The sequence below is a fragment of the Equus asinus genome, chromosome 2 (assembly GCF_041296235.1).
Source record: "Equus asinus isolate D_3611 breed Donkey chromosome 2, EquAss-T2T_v2, whole genome shotgun sequence".
Taxonomy (NCBI): Eukaryota; Metazoa; Chordata; class Mammalia; order Perissodactyla; family Equidae; genus Equus; species Equus asinus.
Window position 1 is genome coordinate 92,024,340 of NC_091791.1, and position 20,653 is coordinate 92,044,992.

Here is a 20,653-nt window from a genome sequence, read left to right on the forward strand (position 1 = left end):
CACGTAAGGCTGCGTGCTCACATGGAGAGTGCTTTTAAGTCCCTTTAATGATGTGCTGACTTTATTGGACTGGAATATTTTGAAGGATCACTGCCCATTTGACAAGATCCATCTGACCATCTGAGTTCACAAATGAATTCTCTACACACAATTCCACTCAAAGCATACTCATTTAGTCATTTATACAACACAAAGCAAAGTACCTATTATATAAACTTCGGTCTCTCAAATAAATATCAAATTAAAAAAAGAATGAAAAGAATGATAATGAGAATTTCTCTTTAGTGTGAAGTTGGAATACAACCGTATTATTTGCTGAACAACTCCACTGGAGGTAAACACATTTCTTTGTAGGAAAACCTATATAACAAATTCTTGATTACTGCATTAAGTTAAAATTATGTTTCTACTTTAACAATATTTACCAATATTCAAGATTTTCTTAATTGTAATCAGATCATTTCTATTTTCACATACAAAATAAAATCTAATCAAAACCAAAAATCTCTGTACTACAGAAATGGTGTAGTCACTGAGGCAAAATTCAATATATAAGCAGGTCAACTTAGAGTCTCTTGGAATTCACATAATAGGACCTAACTTTTAACATATATAAGAGATATGTAAAGAAGAGAACAGATAATATAAAACATTGATCTTAATGCAAACACATCACTTAATAGACGTAAAATGTCTGTGTAAATCATCCCCTCGCCATCTGCCTCCTTTATTACTGACAGGTTCTTTCAGATGCTCCCCTTCTGTGTGGTCCCGTACTCAGGGAAGCACATCCTATCTCTCTGACTTAAAGACAGATTTTGATTAGTCTGAACCAATCTGGTTAATCCTATTCCTATATGCCTAGGAAGAGACCAAGAACTCAAATTAGCACATAAAACATGAGAAAAGTCTGGGTTATTTCTGAGAAAGTGGTCTTGATTTTAAAAATAGGCATGCTAGAGAAAACAAGCTCTTTTCCCACCTTTGGGGCTACTGTGTGAACAGGTGACACACACAGCCATAGCAGACATCTGGTGACCATGAAGGCACAGCCAAGAGGATTACAGAAAAGCCAACCTAGAACTTCACCATTACCCCAATAACTAATTAAGCAGTCATGGAAATGGATGAGACCTACACACTTTCTTGTTATTTGAGTTTACAAATGTCCTTATTTTTAAGTCACTTTTACTTGGGGACTTTTACGTGGAACTTAAAACATCATAAGATAATGCACTGATTTACTAGCTGGTGATTTGGGGAAAGACATTAAATAAGAGTTGCTATTTATCAACCACCCATGGCCCAGGCAGATCATTAGGTATTTACATATGTAGTTCATTTAACTAGTACAGCCCTGTATGGTCAGTATTATTTTTATTATCCCCACATACAGAAGAGGCTTAACAGAAATTAAGGAACCTCCCTAAGAGAACATGGCTATGAAGTTTCAGAGCCAGGATTTAAACCCAGGTCAACTCAGCTTCAAAGCTGGTTATGGCTTTTCAAATATAACACATGCTATGTCTCCATAAAGAAAATTCTACACTAGTAATTTCATAAAATTATTCTAAGGATTCAATGAGCAAATGTATCTAAATTAACTACTATTTAACTAGTGTATGGAAGTGAAAATAAACCAGCATTCTTGCATGTTGGAATAAGGTCAGAACAGTCGAGCCCCTAGCCCCTTCAGTTAAATTCCTGGAGCACTGCAATCTGATTTTATATCTGCACATTTCACATAAAATACGAATTCAACACACTGTTTGTCTGCAAGTTTGCATGCAAATGTAGGTTAGAGTTGAGCGCATATTTTTGAAAAAAGATAAAAAGCACAGAAAGCCAGAACTGAAACGGGACTTTGAAATCAAATAGAAAAATCTTCACTTATTTGATAAAGAAAGCACTAGAGAGTTACGGAAACTGCCAATGTTATTCAGCTAATTAATACTGAAGGTAAGAAAAGTCCTCTAATTCCTAGTCATGGCTCTTCTGATGACATTCTGCTACTTTAAGAAAAGCAGTTTAGGGATGTCAGGAAAGAAAAAAACTGCAAATAGAAAGGCAATTTGATTTTGATAATGTAAAAAATGCTGTTGTCTCTACTTTCAGTGGTTGACATCTTTAAATTCCCCTGATTTGAACAGGTGACTTTCTAGAGTTTCATAATGAAACGGAAGATAGGTGATAGGATTTTCCAAATACGATCACTAGGTTTAATACAGCAAATACAGAGGATTTCAAAGCACATATTGCTAAAGAGTAACGCTTTCACCATTTTTCTGTTTTCTTTCTTTCTTTAGGGTTCTGTTAGATATTTCTAAAACGTTTCCAAAAATTAATCGCAAGGTGAGATACTGCTCATCACAACTGGCCCAGCCTCTTCAACGAGTGATGACAACCATAAAAGGATGGTTCTAAATTAAGAGAGACTCAAGGGGGATAACCAGGCATAATGTACAAACGTAAGGATACGTTTGGAACTGGAGAAATCTGAATATGGACTGGCTATTAGAAGATATTTAGGAACTATTATTAATTGATTGAAGATGACGATATTTCAGCTATGAAGAGAACTGTTTTTATTTTTTAAAGAAGAATATTGAGGTGAAAAGAACACTATTAAAACTTCTCAACATAAAAAGCCTCATCTTTCATTATTTACTAATCATGTATCAATATAAAGTGACCTTATTCATAATTCTTTCAGTCTTAAATTTTTATAATTTTAATATCACAACCCCAGTTTTTTTGATGAGAATAATTTTATCCTGTCCTGCCCAACCTTTTATATTCAGCATCACTGTGCCATTTTACTTTATCTAGATTTCTTTTATACAAAGAAAGTTAATGGATTTTGCTTTAAATCCTCAATTACACTCTCTCCATAATATAAAATCATTTGCTTTTACTATTATATTTATTACATTTGGTCTAATTTCTGTCACTTTAGTTTTGCTATTTTCAGATATCCTTGGGATTTTTCTACTTTGGTTTTTCCTTACTTTCATCTTTTGCAAGATACATTATTCTAACCTACTAACAGTTATCCTAAAGTATTTCACAAACATTTTATAATTTAAGTATATAAAAATAGTTTTAAAAATAATTTTTCAAATAATTAAAAAAATAATTTTACATATTCATTTGTAGAAGATAAAAAATTCAGTACTTCTGTCTTCTTCAGCATATTCCTTACCTTCTTCCTCAAATTTATTTTATTTAATCTAAACATTTTCAAAAATAGCAATTTAAAATTTTAAAAACTAAAAATAATTTTTTTAATTTCAAAAAATTAAAAATGTATAAATTCAAAAAAACTGCCAAGATTCAAATGATGTATAATTACATTAAGATAAAATAATGTGTAATAAGTTTGCTCCCATTAGTGGTTGGGAAGTTTATCCTACCTACTCTCTCTAAAGGGTTTTCATTTCACCACTCATTCATTTTAATCATTATTTCCTTATTCCTAGTTTTTAACTTCTCTCTCAGGTGGAGTGCATTATTAAGCAATTTTACAAAGATAACTGGGTGGCACATTTTTCAAGACATTAAAACTCTGAGAATTTACCTTCATATATAAATAAAAATTTGTTTAGATATGAAATATGGGGGTAATAAACTTTTTTCTGAAGCGTACCACACACAACAACTTCTTGTGCTCTGTAATACACTTTTGCAAAATTTGAAGCTTACTTAATTTCCTAACACTGTCTTTTTTCTTCTCCCTGAAAACTGCCTGGGTTGACTGGATCCTTATCTTCAGCTTTAAAAAATAAAAATCAGTCTTACTATATTCTTTTTTAATTTTATATTTGATAGGTCCTCAATTTGCAATATTGTTATTCTTTTCTCAGATTCTTAAGTTTTCTTTGTACCCTTAATCATAATATCCTATGTCTGTCCTTACTATTTATTCACGAGCTGAATCTGCACTGAACCCAGTGGCTCCGAGTTCCGTATATTATATCCTTTATATTCTGATTGAGATTAATACTTCATGTTGCCGAATTGCTTTACTATACCAAAACATGCTTTTGACTTCCAACAAAGATTTTCCTTGGCCTATTGTGATTTTTATGCCATTATGTTCTTGCTATCCGGGCCATTCAAACTAAATTATAACTAAATTCAAGGCACTGCAAAGACTGCTTTCGTACGGGACTAACATGAAATTGTAACAATTATAAAACTAGAAAGGTTCAAACACGGCTCTGAGGGACCACCCTACATTATCCATGGGAAAAAATATTTCTTTAGAATTTTTTACTGACAGCCATGCAAATACTTAAGCCTGAATCCTCAATTTCATTCTGCTCTCAGAGAGAAAATGCTCTGTCCTCAACGCATAGCACTCACTTCTTTAAGCATACGTGAAGGAAAGACATTTACCCTGCATCAATAAATGTACCTGAACTGGTGAATTTCAAATCCCCAAAACAGAGGCCACTGAAAATGGACTGACAAAGATTTTCTTTCCACCTTGAATACTTAATATTTAGCCTGAAAGTACTTTTAGAGTGCATATAATCTAAAAATAATAGAATAGTGCAACTTTGAAAGCCAAAAACAAAGTCAAATTTCAATTCCAAGTTTCATAAAAAATATATACTGTCAGTTTGAAAAGTCCCCACTTTACATACTATACTATAATACTTACAAGCTGATGTTCTAACAGTTGAATTTTTTCATCTTTTTTCTTTATTTCCTCTTTAAGTTGTTTTATTTCATTTAATAAATCTTCATTCTGAAATATTTAAAAAAATTAGCATGAAGTATTTAACTGTATTTAAAATACCCTAACAAGAAGCTTTAAATCAATGATGAAAAGTGAGTCACGAATGGTTTCTTCATTTAAGGGAAAAAATTCTTCTCAAATATGCCAGCTATTAAGCTATAGAAAAACAAACAGACAAAAAAACCCACTTTGGTCTTCTAAGAACTCAGTCTGCTGGAGTCTGACATGTAAACAAAGGCCAGTAACAGCAGCAACAGCTAACACACATTGAGTAGTTAGTGCCAAGAACAAAGTACTTTTAGGTGTCTAAGCATCTGATCCTGACTACAACCCTGAGGGAGGCAGGTACTATTATCCCCATCTTACAAATAAGCAAACTGGAACACAGGCCATATAGCAAAATAAATTACATACAAAATAGTAACTCGGGCTACATTTCAAAGGATGTGTAAGAGATGCCTGTCAGAGAAAAGGAAGAGCACAACAGCAGAGGGAACAGCGTAATTATAGGCACAGAGTCATTTCAAGGCAGCTCAGAAATAAGCAGAAAGATAAACGTGACTGAAGGGTAAGAAGGGGGATTTTTTTCCATGAGCCACTTTCCTGCAGAGAATGGCCTGAATCAAAGAGAAAATACCCTGTCAACTTAGTCTATAAGAAACTCCTAACAGTATTAAAGGGAAACCTATTGTTAAGTGAGGCAGGAATCCAGTTACATTTCATATGCCCTATATATGTGCAGGGTAAAGTACCATCACCCTCTAGTTAGTCCATTTTGTTTACTATGATTCAATCGTCCAGAAGTACATACTGAGGCGGTAGTGCAAGCAAGAAGTCAGAACATACAGGTGGATGATCTATCTTTCCAGAAAGAAAAATATATAAGCAAATAATTATAATGTGTTGTTACTGAGCAAAGCAAGCCATTTCCTTCAGATATGTTAGAACAAAAAATACATATTGCAGTCTCTTTAATAAGGGATCAGAAATAGACATTTACAAAAGCCTTAACATAGCAAATGAGCATCACAAAGAACATGGAAGAGATGTTCCAAAATGCTGTTATGTATACTGCAATTGGGAAAGACTATTACATATGAAAAATGATTTGCAGTTGAATTTAAAAAGAGTTTAGAAATTTAAAAAAATCATAAATCAAGACAAAAAAAGATGACTGTAGATCATGGATACATTTTTAAGCTATGTAGCAAAGGAAGCTATTAAGAATGGATAAATATATTTGACTATATAAAATTTTTAAGCATCTATACAATTAAAATTAAAGTTAAAAGCTGGTGAAAACCTATGCAAACATGACAAACAATTTATATCTCAAGTATATTAAGAGCCTGCTCAAATATTTAAGAGCATTTTCTAGGCCCTGTAGTCAAATAACCAGTTCTCACAAACATACATATAATTGGCAAAATGTTCTAATTAACTTGTTGAAGAAATACTAATTAAAGTATTAAAGGCATTGTTTTATAGGTATTAAATTTGGGGGAGAAATTCCCACTGTGATTAACAAGACTGTAGAAAAAAATGATACATTATCAACCATCACAACTGACCTTTCTGGACAAACATATGGCTGCACATATGAGAGTCATAAAAACATCTGCACTCTGATTCATTATCCCACGCCTAAGAATCTATGACAAAGAAATGATCTTAAGTATGAGAAAACCTACAAGTTTACAAATGTACAATTGTCCTATACGGAGACAAGTGAAATACAATGTAGCAACTTGAGGGAATACTACATAGTCATCATTCAGTCACTGCTAGGTTCTGCCGCTGTTGGAGAAAACAGACAAAAATAAAATCAAAATACAATGTGGTAATAACATTAATAGCCAACATGACATGACAATATGACTTTAAGACAGGCACTGCTCTAAGGATTTTACATATGAAGATAGGCAAAGGAGAACACATCAGGAAATGGGTAACTCCAAGGGAGTCTTAAAGGATGAGTAAAAAGTTCCAAAGACATGGAAGTGTGACAGGCTTTGGATTTTAGGGTAAGAGATTCTAAGTATCGTATGACAATATAGAGATGAGGACAAGCACAGCATGTTTGGAGAACTACAAGCAGTGATGCTGTCACACAAAGGCTGTGATGAACAGTGCGGAGCAATGTGGTTAGTAAACTAGGTAGGGGGTCAGATCACAGAGGGCCAGGAAGATCAAGCAGGGGAGTGACAGATGGATTTTCATTTGAGATGGCTTTGACAGCTGTCTGGAGGGCAAATTAGACGACGACAAAACCACGCTAGGGAACTCATTATCAAGATGTTGTAATACTCCAGATGAGAGTAGCAGCCTGACCCAAGAGAGTGATAACAGGGAGGAGAAGGAATCAGAATTAGGAGATTTTGGCAATTGACTGCATGGGAGAGCAGAGCACAAAAGAGCAGTCAAGAATGACATCTGCATTTCTAGCCTGGGTGATACGGTGAATGGTTGGGCCACGAAAAGAAAGGGAGAAAAAAGGAGGACAAATATGTCCAAAAAGGTCTATTTCTAAGTTTTAAATATATTGTTAGAAGTACCTGTAGGTGGGACATACAGTGGAAATGTCCAGTGGGCAAGTGGATTACTAAATATGAAAGAGATTTTTACATGTTATCAATATATATGTCGTAAATGAAATCAAGAAAGCAAAAAGTTCAAAGAGGACTGAACTAAAGATATAAATCTACATTCTAAAGAAGAAAAGGGACCTACAAAGGAAAGGGGGGGCAATGCTGAGGGGTACAAGGAATTTCAGAGAGAAGTGACACAAAAACCAAGGTATAAAGCTTTTAAGACAGAGGCCATGCCAAATGTCTACAAGATTAAAGTATCTATTCTCACTTTTCCAAGCTTCCGTGTAAATTAGAAAGGGGTTTAAGGACAGTCAAGGGACTGTTCTGATTTACTGAATTTAAGATAGGTAAAATGTGGGAATTTAGAAACAGGCTGAAGAGGAGGTAGAGAAAGCACACGGAAGACAGATGAGAGAGGAGGATGTAGTCAGGTCCTTAACAGCAGCAGCAAAGAGAGTCGGGTACACAAGAAGAAAGGGTGGCCTTCCACAGCACGCGGCCACTTCTCCCCTGTAACTGGAATGAAGTGAATGAGGATGACGATAAATGCAGGTAAGTCAGAGGGCAAGAAGGCAGGTGGCGGGAGATCTTGCTTGACGAATACAAGGCTCCCTGCAGAAGCTGAGAAGAGGGGCTGAGAATGGGGCTTGAGGAGAGGGGTCAATGTCTGGAGTAGCTCATCAGCAGAATGGGAGAGCTGTCCTGAGATAAAGGATGGACAGGAGGCAAGCAGGTCCAGCGGAGACTTCAGACCCTAAACTGGCACAAGTCATCCTATTTCTATCATTTTAAACTGAACTGCTAAACCATTTTGGATGAGAAGGTGACACAGCTGGGGATTTGCTGACAAAAGTCCAAGAGTCAGTGTACTGGAGAGAGACAGCATCAGCTATCACATCTCGCCTTGAAAAAGAAGGAAGAAGACTAGGAATGATCTGCCTGAAAGGAAACGGAGCTGGGACAAGAAATAAATACTACATAACAACATTTCTATCATGTAATATTAAGCATGCAGACAAACTAGAAAGGAGCATGGAAAAAACGAAGACACTAGTTGTGTAAAAAAGTTGGAATTAAATTTTTCTCCTTTAAATATAATTTCTTTATAATTTTTCACAAAAAAGTTTCAGGAAAAAAGTCAATTTTACTTTTAAAATGTCAGTCAGAAAACTTAAGAAAGCTGAGAGATGATCAGAGTCATTTAAGTCAATGGTTCTCAACTGGCAGCAGAGTTTAAAGAAGAGCCGTGCGGCTGCAGACCCGCTGATCAGAGCACGGTTACAGGCACGACAGCACAGGAGCCAGAGATGGGGGGAATCTGTGCAAGGACAGGCAGGGAACACAGTGAAAAGCCAAGATTAGAGAACTAGCTGTGACTACTATCCCACATTCTTTTGATTCGATTGTTTTCTATACAGTCTTGTTCCCAATGTCACTCCACATCCTATGAGAAAATTGTGTCCTCCGACTCCAAATATCAGGCTTGCCACTTGACTTGTTTTGGAAGCAACCTATGCTACATCCAGGCAGAATGTACATGCGGCTCTGCAAATGCTCTTCTCCCTCACGGACAAAAACAACACGTCCCAGGACAGGGGCTGATCCTTCAGCCTAGATCCCAGAATGAAGACAACACAGGAAGCAGAGTCCTAGCCCATCTCCAGCTGATGTGGAACACTGAGAACTAACAATTGAGCCACCAATATTGCAAGGTTGTTTGTTAGTGCAGATGACTATCAAACACTGCCTAGCATACCCTGAAAATAAAAAGTAAAAGCAACCAATAATTTTACTTGGAAATATCTTAAAAAATCAAGAATACTCATGTGTGCTTAAGAAATAAATTTGTGCTTCAGAACAGTTGGAAAAGAAAAGAGCTTTTCTCAATGAAAAGTAGACCTGAAGATGAGAATTATAAAAAACATACTTCCAAACACTCTAATGCACCTGCATTTTATAATTATATTTTTAAACATGAAAAAAGATAAATTAATCTCATTTTCAGAATATTTCTTCAATGTGATTATATATGAGAAGTATCTATTAATCCTTTTAATTTTATTCATAGTCATATTTTAAAAACTGTTATTCATAATTATAAAAAAGAATTTAAAAATTTAATGATTTAAATAATAAAGAATTCTCCACTATTAGTACTACAGAGATAAATGATTATCCAACTGATAAAATAAATTCAAATTAAGGCACCACAGGGATATCATTTTAACGTAATAAAGTAGCAAAAGTTAAAAGCAAACCTGATTAAAATCCAAGACAGCAAAGCTGCAGGTTTCAATACATTTACTACTAAATGTTTTAACTTTTATTGCTTTATAATTTTAGTAATAAGAAAGAATTCTGAAAACTTCAGCATGACTACCTAGTCATACCTTATATATCTGATCACCATCTTCCGGTTCCGGACTGGACGGCAATGACAGCTGAACATCGTGCAATGAACCACTTCCATCGTGCTGTTAGAAGAGAAAGGAAACACGAGGTTAACAGAGTAACCGTAGACATTCCGTTCAACTGGAATTCACCCTAGACCAAATGCCGGCACAGCAAGGAACAAAGAGGAAGTAAGATTTTGGAAATCTCCTCCCCATCTCCACACATCGGTAGAAGGAAATGTGGAAGAGGAAAAAAGAGAGTTAGGGCAAGAATAATCTGTGGAAATGGATACAAGACACTGTATGAGGGGACGAAGCAGAAAGTCACTGAAAGTTTTAGAGTGGGAAAAGGAATATGGGAAATTTCCTAAAGAATTTTAAAATTACCTCACCTAGGAAAAATGTAAACTAAAAGCCAAATTAAATCTGCTTTGCTTTAAATGTGGTATTTTAAGTATAAAGGAATCAGAAACAATAATATTAAATAACTCAGCAAAGCTTGACCACAAAAATCATTTGATTAAAAATGCTAGACACGAGGGGCTGGCCCCGTGGCCGAGTGGTTAAGTTCGCGCGCTCTGCTGCAGGCGGCCCAGTGTTTCGTCGGTTCGAATCCTGGGCGCGGACATGGCACTGCTCGTCAGACCACGCTGAGGCAGCGTCCCACATGCCACAGCTAGAGGAACCCACAACGAAGAATACACAACTATGTACCGGGGGGCTTTGGGGACAAAAAGGAAAAAATAAAATCTTTTAAAAAAAAAAAAAAAAATGCTAGACACGAGTACACATTTTCCATGACTATTTATACGCAGTCTGAGAATGGGTAAAACTAATTTCTGTGCTAGATATCAGAAGAACAGTACTCAGGGAAAGGGGGTTACTGACTAGGAAGGAACATTCGGGAACCTATTAGGGTGCAGGAAATGTTCTATGCCTTGACTGTATGGTGGTTATGTGGGTACACACATGAAAAGTTCAAGCTACCCACACAAGGATTGGTATACCTCAAGAACTTTACTGAATGTATGCTATACCTCAACAAAAAGGTTAAACTTTTTGTCCTTAAACGCAATAAAGAAAACGACAGGAGAGTAGTATTAAGTCGTACCCCTTGTTGAACAGGTTTAGGAATAACCAGCTAAGAAATGGTTTGTTTGATGATTCAGGGACAATCTCAAAAAGGGTGAAGCAGTGAAGAATATTCCTGGGATGAGAGTAAGGGACTGAGCTCCTGACAAAGGCAGTACCACTGTGGTTTGACACCGTGTTTGGTCAGATGGTACCCAGCTGCCTTGGGACACCCACTGAATCAACGACCTTCAAGGAGAACCATCACTGCAATCTTCCTCAGATATACCTGTCCAGAAGGAAAGTCCCCAGACCACGCAAATGACCTGCATTGAAACAAGAGTGCTAAAATTGAACATAAGCATGTAGGTCATTTTCTTTTTTATTTACTGTACTGTATAACTACTGAATCAGAATCTCTAGGGATGGGGCCTAGGAATTTAGAAAAGCTCAGCTGGTAATATTGATTGACAGCAAAGAATAAGTGTTTGCCAAATTTCTAGCACAGATAAATTACATTTTTATCGGTGATAACATATGGACATTACAACTTGACCTGAGAAGGGAGGCAATGTCCTAATGCATAAGAAATGTCCTAATGCATAAGAAACACCACATTAAAAAACATTAAAAAAGAAAGAAAGAACTTTTACAAGACATCTCAGTGGAAGGACCATCTCTGCTAAAATGCCTGACACAGAAAGACAGGGCCAGTCTGGCATACAAGTATGTATTTGAGAAAAGCAGGACTGTAAAATTTGACTTACTGCCAAACATCTACATCTTCCTGTCCACTGCAAAGCAGGAACCCCAAGGAATGGGAGACAACACAAGCACACACTGCTTTGCCTTGGACATGGATGTCACTGTGGGAAATATGCAGCAGAACAAGAAAAATAAAACATCAACCTTTAGGACAGAGGAACAAAAACGGGAGCCCAAGGAAAGAAAAAGTATCAGAGAGACCACAAAGTACCAGGAGCTCAGGAAAAGGACTCTAGAAAGTTTCATGTAAATTTCTAGGTTCACCCCCTGAGCAGCATTTACCTGGATCTGATCCTAAATGGCATATTAAAGACTTTGAGAAATAAGCTAAGACCACTGCCCCAGTCCAAAACTAGCCTCTGGAAGGTGCAGACTCAGAACTGATCTGGTAAGCACGGCAAAGTCTTTCTTTGAAAATACAACTGACGTTACAACTACAATCCAAAGGTGGCTAGTTGGAACTTGTAGCATAAACCCCACCAGACTGTTTGCCTGCAGGAAAAAAAAAAAAAAAAATCAATATTCTCCATAGGATTTAAACAAAATCAAGAGCCTCATAACACAACATCCAAATATCCAAAACACAATCCAAAATTACTCAACATATAAACAACAAAAAAGACTCACACAGGAAAAGACAATCAACAGACATCAATGCCAAAATAATACAGAAGTTGGAATTAATTGGAAAACATTTTAATAGAGCTATTATAAAAATTCTCCAAAAGTAAGCGTGAACCCTTAAAGAGAATGTTGAGAAAGTGTCAACAAAGAAACAGAATCCATAAAGAGAAAACAAATGGAAATTTTAAAACTGAAAAGATGCAATAACCAAAATTTAAAAATGCACTAGATGGACTAAATACCAGCATTTGAGATGATAGAGTGAATTTGACAGATCAGTAGAAATCATTCAATCTGAACAATGAAGAGAAAAAGATTCACAAAAAAAAAGCAAAAAGAAGAGAGTCTGCTGAGGCAGCTGTGGAACAGTAACAAAAGACCTAAGATTCATCACGTCATCAAAGTCGCAGAAGAAAGGGTGTGGGGCAGAAAAAAATATTTGAAGAAATAATGGATAATTACACCTCAAATTTGGTGAAAGATCTGAACCTGCATATTTGGAAGTTCAATTTAAAAGAACAGAAAATAGACAACATGTGCTCTCTGAACATGAGGGAATTTTACTAGAAATCAATAACAGAAAGATAATCTTCACACACCTGGAAAGTAAACAGCAAACTTCTAAATCATCCATGGGCCAAAATTACTAGTTACAATAAACCAAGGTAAATAAGAAAATATTTTGAGATGAAGGAAAATGAAGACACCACATATCAAAATGTGTGGAAAGCAACTAAAGCAGCGGTTAGAGGGAAAATTATCACATGAGATGCTTGTAGCAAAACCAAGGCGTCAAATCCACAACCGGGACAAAATAAGCCCAGAACAAGCAGAAAACAATGAAGAGCAGAAATTAATAACATCGAAGATCAAGAAATAGAGAGAAATCAATGAAACCAATAATAGCTTCTCTGACAACTGCAAAACCTCTAGCAAAACTGCCAAAGGGCAAAGAAAGAAGGCGCAAATGAGACACACACAGGACACAGTGACATGTGTCAGGACGGAAGCAGCGACAGATGACAGACATCTCGGGCGTGAAAAGCAAACATGGCAGTAATAGTAGGAGTGCCGCTATGCACACAAATCCTCCATGAAATGGACAAATTACTCTAAAACCACGAACGATCAAAACTCACTCAAAATGAAACACACAACCTGAGTGATCTATGACTTTTAATACAATGAATTCATAGTTTAAACCTTCTATAAGAGAGAAAATGAAGGCCTGATGTTTTCCTGACAAATTCTTCCAAAATTTAAAGGAATAATATCAGTCCTATATAATCTTAGAGGAAACAGAAATCAAATTAATTAGAAAGTTAATCAAATCAATTGATGAGGTCAGCATTTCCCTAATACCATACAAAGACAGTATAAGAAGACTATATAGATCAATACCCCACATGAACAGAGACATAAAAATCCTTAATAAAATATCTGTGAATCAAATGAAACTATATATAAAAAGGAAAACACACCAGGAACAAAGGGGGTTGATCCTGGGAATGCAAAGCTGGTCAACAGTGGAAAAGTAATGTAATTCATCCTATCAAGAAATATAAGATCTATATGATTATCCCAATAGATACAGATAAAGTTTCTGACAAAATTCAACACCCATTCATGATAAAAACTCAACTACCTAGGAAGAGAAAGGAACTTGCTCAACCTGATAAAGTCCATCTAAAAAGCTCTACAATTAACTTCACATTTAATGGTGACAGAATAAATGTTTTACACTTAAAACCTGGAACAAGGCACTCCTATTCAATACTGTACTGGAGTTTACACCCAGTATAATAAGGCAAGAAAAGAAGAAGAAGAAAAAAAGACAGACAAACAGGAAAGGAAGAAATAAAACTATTTCCATTCAGACACTATAAGTTTTGGTGTAGTAAATCCCTAAGTGTCTACAATAATATTACTAGAACTAATATATGAATTTAGAAAAGTCAGGATACAAGATCAACATACAAAAATCTACTATTTCTATGGCAAAGAACAACTGGAAATGGAAAACTTTTAAAAGATTACTATTTACAGTAAACCAAAATCCACAAAACAAAAAACAAAACCAAGAAAGAAATAGAAATCCAAAATTAAAAAAATATGTATTTAGGCACAAATCTAACAAAATATAGACACTCTATATTAACAACAAAAAAAAACTGATGAAAGAAACCAGAGATGACCTACGTAAATGAAGAGAGATACTCTGTTAATGGACTGGAAGACTCAATATTGTTGACGCGTCAATTCTGTTCCAAATTCAACTACAGATCAGTGCCCTCACAATCAAAATATCAGCAGAATTTTTCGTAGAAATAAAAAAGCTACTTCTAAAATTTATATCATAAAGCAAAAGAACTAAAAGAGAAACAATTCTGAAAAGAAGAACAAAGTCGGAGTAACACTACTTCATTTCAAGACTTAATATAAAGCTATAGTAATCAAGAGTGCGATACTGGCAAAAGGACAAACACTGATCAAAGGAACGGAATAGAGTCCAGAATTAGACCCACACACATATGCTCAAAGGCATTTGAACAAAAGTACAAAGGCATTTCAATAGAGAAAGGACAGTCTTTTCAACAAATGGTACTAGAACATCCACGTGCAATAAAATTAACTTTAACCACACTTCATACCACATACAATGTAAACCTACACGTTAAACTTAAAACTATAAAACTTCTCCAAATAAACACAGAAAATCTTTGTGATCTAGGGTTGAGCAAAGATTTCTTAGATATGATACCAAAAACATGATCCATAAAAATTGATAAATTTGACTCAGACCTTCTCTTTAAAAAACTATTAACAGAATGAAAAGATAAGCCATGGACTAGGAGAAAATATTTGCAACAAGTGAGGTAAAATACTGAACATATTGCCTAACTCATAGACAGCATTTATAAATTGTTAGCTATTTTTTAAACAATAGCAACAACAAAAATAACTATAATGTGAAGGTCTAGGGTTTTTACCTGACTTCATTCACTCAGAATCATACCTAGTTGCCCAAAAAGCTAATGCTATTTTTTTTCAATATTCATTTGTTTTGCCATTTACATACCTGATAAAAGACATATATAAAAATGTAAATAACTATCAAAAATTAACAATAAGATAAAAAACATTTTTGTTAATGGGCAAAAGAACAGATATTTCACCAAAGATACAGAAATGGCAAATCAGAAAATAAAAAGATTCTCAACATCATTAGTCATTAGGCAACTACAAATTAAAACCACAGCGAGATATCACTGCACACCTATGAGAAGGGCTTTTGAAAAATACTGAGGACGCCAAGTGTGGCTGGCAAGGACACAGAACAACTGGAACTTCATTAACTGCTGGTGAGAATACAAAATTGTATAGCCACTTTAGAAAACAGTTTGGTAGTTTCTTAAAAAGTTAAATATACAGTCATGTGTCACTCAACAATGGGGTTCACTCTGAGAAATGTGTTGTCAGGCAATTGTGTCACTGTGTGAACATCACAGAGTGCACTTACACAAACCTAGACGATACAGCCTACTGCACACCTAACCTGTATGGCACTAATCTTATGGGACCACTGTCATGCACGTGGTCTGTCATTGACCAAAACGTCATTACACAGCACATGACTGTATACTTAGCAAACAACCTAGCAACACCACCCCTACGTCTTTACCCAAGAGAAATGAAAACACACTCACATGAAAATCTGTGCATGAATGTTTATAATGGCTTTATTCATAATTGCCAAAAACTAGAAAGTGATACAAATATCCTTCAACCGGTAAATGGATAAACAAACCATGGTACATGCATATAATGGAATACTACTCAGCAATGAACAGGAACAAATTACTGATACATGGAACAGCATGAATGAATTTGAAATGTATTATGGTAAATGAAAAAAAGACAGACTCAAAAGACAATATAACATGCGATTCCATTTATGTGACAGTCTTGAAGAGGCAAAACTGCAGAGACATAAAACAATCTAGTGGTTGCCAGGAGCTAGCAGTGGGTACAGGGATTGACTATAAGAGGAAAAATAAAAGGAATTTGGGGGAGTGATTGCAATAGCTGCACAGCTGCATGCATTTGGGAAAGCTCACGGAACTGTACAACAAAAACGGCTGAATTTTACTGCATGTAAATTATACCTCAATAGAAATGCACAAAGTTGAAAAGTGCCCCTTGGAAAGTTATGCTAACTCAGGACTTGTGAATATGACTTCACTCAGAAATAGGATCTTTGTAGATGTAACAAAATTGAGGTCACACTGGATTATGGTGGGGCCTAAATCCAATACGACCAGCGTCCTTTTGAGAGAAATTTGGACACACAGACACACAGGTCATGCAAAGATGGAGGCAGAGCCTGGAGCGACGCATCTACAAGCCAAGGAATGCCCAAGACTGCCAGCAGCCACCAGGCTAGAGAGGCAAGGAAGAGCCTTCAGAGAGCACACGGCCCCGAGGACACCTTGATTTCAGATTTCTAGCCTCCAGAACTGTGAGAGAATAAATTTCTGTTATTATACACCACCCAGCTTGTGGTATTTTATGTCTAGAAAACCAATCTAAGACCTGACAAAAAAAAAAATTAAAAGCAAACGAAGAGAGAGAGAAACACCAGTAAATCTCAACAATCACGAGAAAAGAAAGCTGACATAGCAATATCATTATAACACAAGAGGCAAGGTAGAATTAAAGATGAAAAGTATTAATAAGGATAAACAAAGTCTTTAGCAATCAGAGGAACAGTCCGCCAAGAAGATGGGCCAATAATAAACATTTATAGACCGAATAAAATAGACTGACGATACTAAAACAAAAATTGACTGCATTAAAAGGAGAAATTGAAAGACCCGTAATTATAGCAGGAAATTAACAGACTCTCAGAAATTCACACATCAAAGACAAAAATTTAGTAAGGGTAAATAAGAATGGATAAATAATTAAAAGGCTTCATATAATAGACATACTGCTACCTAAAATATAGAGAATATATATTCTAATCAAACAAACGTGCAACAGTCACAAAAACTGACCACGCTCTAAAGCGGGGCTTAACATCTATGGCTCAGAGGACAAATCCAGCCAGATGCCTATTTTTATTATAGTCCAAGAGCGAACAATGATTCTTAAATCCTATTTATATTATAGTCCAAGAGCTAACACTGATTATAACATTCTTAAGTAGTTGCATTTTAAATGGTTTTATAAATATCTACATAATAGGCTCAATTTTGCTTTTGCTTGAAAAAGCTAAAATATTTACTATATGGCCCTCTAAGGAAAAGTTTTCCAAACCCTGCTTTAGGACACACAGGGACTATCAACACATTCTAAAGAATTTATATCACAAAGCTATTATTCTTTATTATTAATGTACTAAGATTAGAAATCAATTAAAAAATGAAAGGCCCATATACCAAACCAATATTTTTGAAAATTAAAAAAAGTTTTCAAATAAGTTTATAGTATACCCAAGACATTAATGTTTACGTATTGCGATGCCTTAAAGAAACAAAGAATCTTCCTTTTTTTTTAACTGTCTAGCCGTCTAAATTTAGATCAAAGAAGGAAAAAGCTATTACTTCCATCAAAGCACAAGAGCTTAAAGATCATGAACACAGTCTCCAACTGAATCAATTAATAAAACTACCTCCCCTCCAAATAACTCTGACACTAACCAGTAGTAGTACTCTTTATTAAACTTTTTGTCCGAGACAAAAAGTGTGCAGGCCAAAAGTAGGAAAACTTTGAGAAAAGTTTCCTTAAGCATCAGAGGGGGAAAAAAATCATAAAATGGACAAAAAATATTCTCTTTTTAAAAAACAGTGAAGAAACAACCATCATGCATGTGATGTTCACGCTTCACATTACACATACTAAGGAGCTAACATTTCCTGACCAGGGCTGGGCACTGTTCTAAGCATTTTGCATGAACTTATTTAATAAATGGCTTGATGCAAAAATAATATATGAAACTACAACACACCACTGCACAAAAAATGAGCATTCACAGTTAACTGATTGTCCAAGTACTCTGGGCTGCTTTACTGAGCAAAGTGTCTCAGCAGTTTCTATAGGTTCCAGTTAGGATTTTGAACTCCGAATGCAATTAACCTTAAGTTAATTAACTCTTCTGTCATTAGTATTTGATTAAAGATTCAAAAAGACAGATAAAACTTCCTCTATTCTAAGAGCATTAGGGGTCTACTGTCAGCAAACCATCCTTCACTTTTCTTTCCTGACATAGCATAAAGGTAAACTTTTCTTCTAATATTAATCTTCCACATATTTAACTTGTTGGAAAACCCTACAACAAACTCCGTCTTACCCAGGTGGTTCTTCCATGAGTTTGCAAAAACTGGGCTCTTCCTATGAGTTCCAGAGCAGCTGCAATGGACATGGACACTTGAAATGACTAACAAAACAGTTTGGCAGCACTGACCAATCTCTGCTGACAGGCATCATCAGTGATGTCAACAAAGCTGCCTTGTGTTTTGGATATGCTACAACACAATCACCAGAGGCACGCCAGGAAAAGGAGGAGGGGAAGAGGAGAGATTGATTTTTTCTTTTTCTATTCAAAAAGGTACTTTTTAAAAATACAAAGGTATATGGATGAACGATCACAGCACAGCACACTGACTCTAGAATGTGCACTGAGAATAATTTTTGAGTAAGGCTGTAATTCACCTATGAGATTTAAAATCAAATGATTGAAGCTACATTTGAGAGGATTTAAGAAATACAGACGTACAGAGCCTGATTTTCATTAAGTGCTTCCAAGAAGAGGTGATCTTAACAGATGCTTAGGACAAAGATATTTTAAAACAGAAAAATCTACCTGGTATTCAACTTGACTAGAATGTTATATACGGACAGATTCTTTATAATATTCTAAGCAAATATTATTTACAAATTTCTTCTGTTTAGATTTTTTTAATTAAAACTAAGTGTTTACTTTGTACATATCTGAACCAGAATATCCTTGTCTATATGTTTCTTTTGTCACTTAAAATTAATGTGTTGTAAATTTCTTCTAATTTTTCTACATTTAAAAAAAAATTCAACTCTTCAAACCATCTGAGTTTACTATATCATAAAACAAACAACTAAATAACTGCTTCTATACTACTGAGTTTTTCTCAACATTTACTTGAAAATTCACCTCTGTCCAATCATTCTTTAGCAGATACTTCAGCATATATTTCTGGGTTTTCTCTTCTGTTCCCTAGCTCCATTTTCTATATGTGTTAGCATTACACCCTGCTTTAAAGGGTTTGTTCCCCCCTCTCTTTTTGTCCTTCTCAATGTACACAAACCTCATCCTCTGGTGCTAACAATTTTGGAGTCATTTCAATGAATCCCCAAAATAAAGCTTGTTGTGACTTCAGCTGAAGTTGTATTACACCTGTATACAAGTACTTGGAGGAACTATAGGTTCCAATCATACACCTACAATCATATACTTCTATCTTATCTTTGTCCTTTGTTACACATCATTCTTATACTTATTTAATAGTTGTATGTTCTCCTAGCCTATAAGGTGGCTGTCTTGGTTATTATATTAACACACATGTAAGTTAATGTTGATAACATTTAGCATTCCTGTAGAACATCAGTATTTTCTTTACAATTTTTATACAAAGTTTTGTAGGTTTCTTATAAAATGTCACAAACATCTCTCAGAAAATTGATGATTCAATGTATATTCATGCAGTAATTATTTCTAGTTGAAACCTATGATTTATTATCCTTGGAGTCTTGAATACAGGTGCTGTTTATCTATTAGAACAGGTCTTTTTTTTTTACAGGATCATGGCCCACAATAAGAAATAATTTTATATCACACCAAGTACACATATATATACATACAAATATACATGCGAATGTGTGCACGTGTGTGTGCATATATTTATATAAGGATGGATGGATGGATGGATGGTGGACAGACAGAAAGATATAGATATCATATTAAAAACAAGTTTCACAAAACAGTTTTTGTCCTTTATTACATGTGATGCCCCAACAGTTTCTGTACTGTTCTGCTTTACTAAGAAAAAATAATAGTTATGATGGAGAACAAAAGTGATTTCAAAACCCACTAATCAGTTGTAATGTGCAATTTTAAGAACAATGCACTAGGCACAGGACAAGAATTGTGACTTCTTTTCATCTTCATTACTACCACAATCCTTGATACTCAACAGGTGCTTAATAAAGTATACTGAATGATGGAATAACAATAACTAAATGAATATTAAAGTAAATGGAATTAGCTTTTTGGGCAGCTACATAAAATTGTGAGCAATGCAAACAAATAAAAGCTCTTGACTTTCACATTTTTATCATTATTGTTGCTATTAATGTTAAGATAACAGCTAACATTACTTACTTTCTATGCATCCAATACCACGGTTAGCACTTTATCTGAATTTTCCCAT

The 20,653-nt window shown here is 35.1% G+C and overlaps 1 protein-coding gene across 31 annotated transcripts in view; it reads right to left on the reverse strand.

Annotated features, from left to right (window-relative positions):
• The window catches only part of CCSER2 (coiled-coil serine rich protein 2), a 172,576-nt gene that overhangs the window by 32,337 nt on the left and 119,586 nt on the right, over positions 1-20,653 (reverse strand). For 27 of the 31 annotated variants that reach the window (XR_011496766.1, XR_011496762.1, XR_011496773.1 and 24 more), the window contains 2 exons: positions 9,726-9,809; positions 4,667-4,753 (listed from right to left, as the gene is read on the reverse strand). Coding sequence is in view for 23 of the 31 variants with exons in the window: in XM_014832895.3 (XP_014688381.1) it covers positions 4,667-4,753; positions 9,726-9,809 (171 nt within the window). In the remaining 8 variants the exon portion in view is untranslated. Of the gene's footprint in view, positions 1-4,666; positions 4,754-6,282; positions 6,397-9,725; positions 9,810-20,653 lie in introns of those variants that run through there. The other 4 variants (XM_044760041.2, XM_070493829.1, XM_070493818.1 and 1 more) reach the window with 2 other exon arrangements.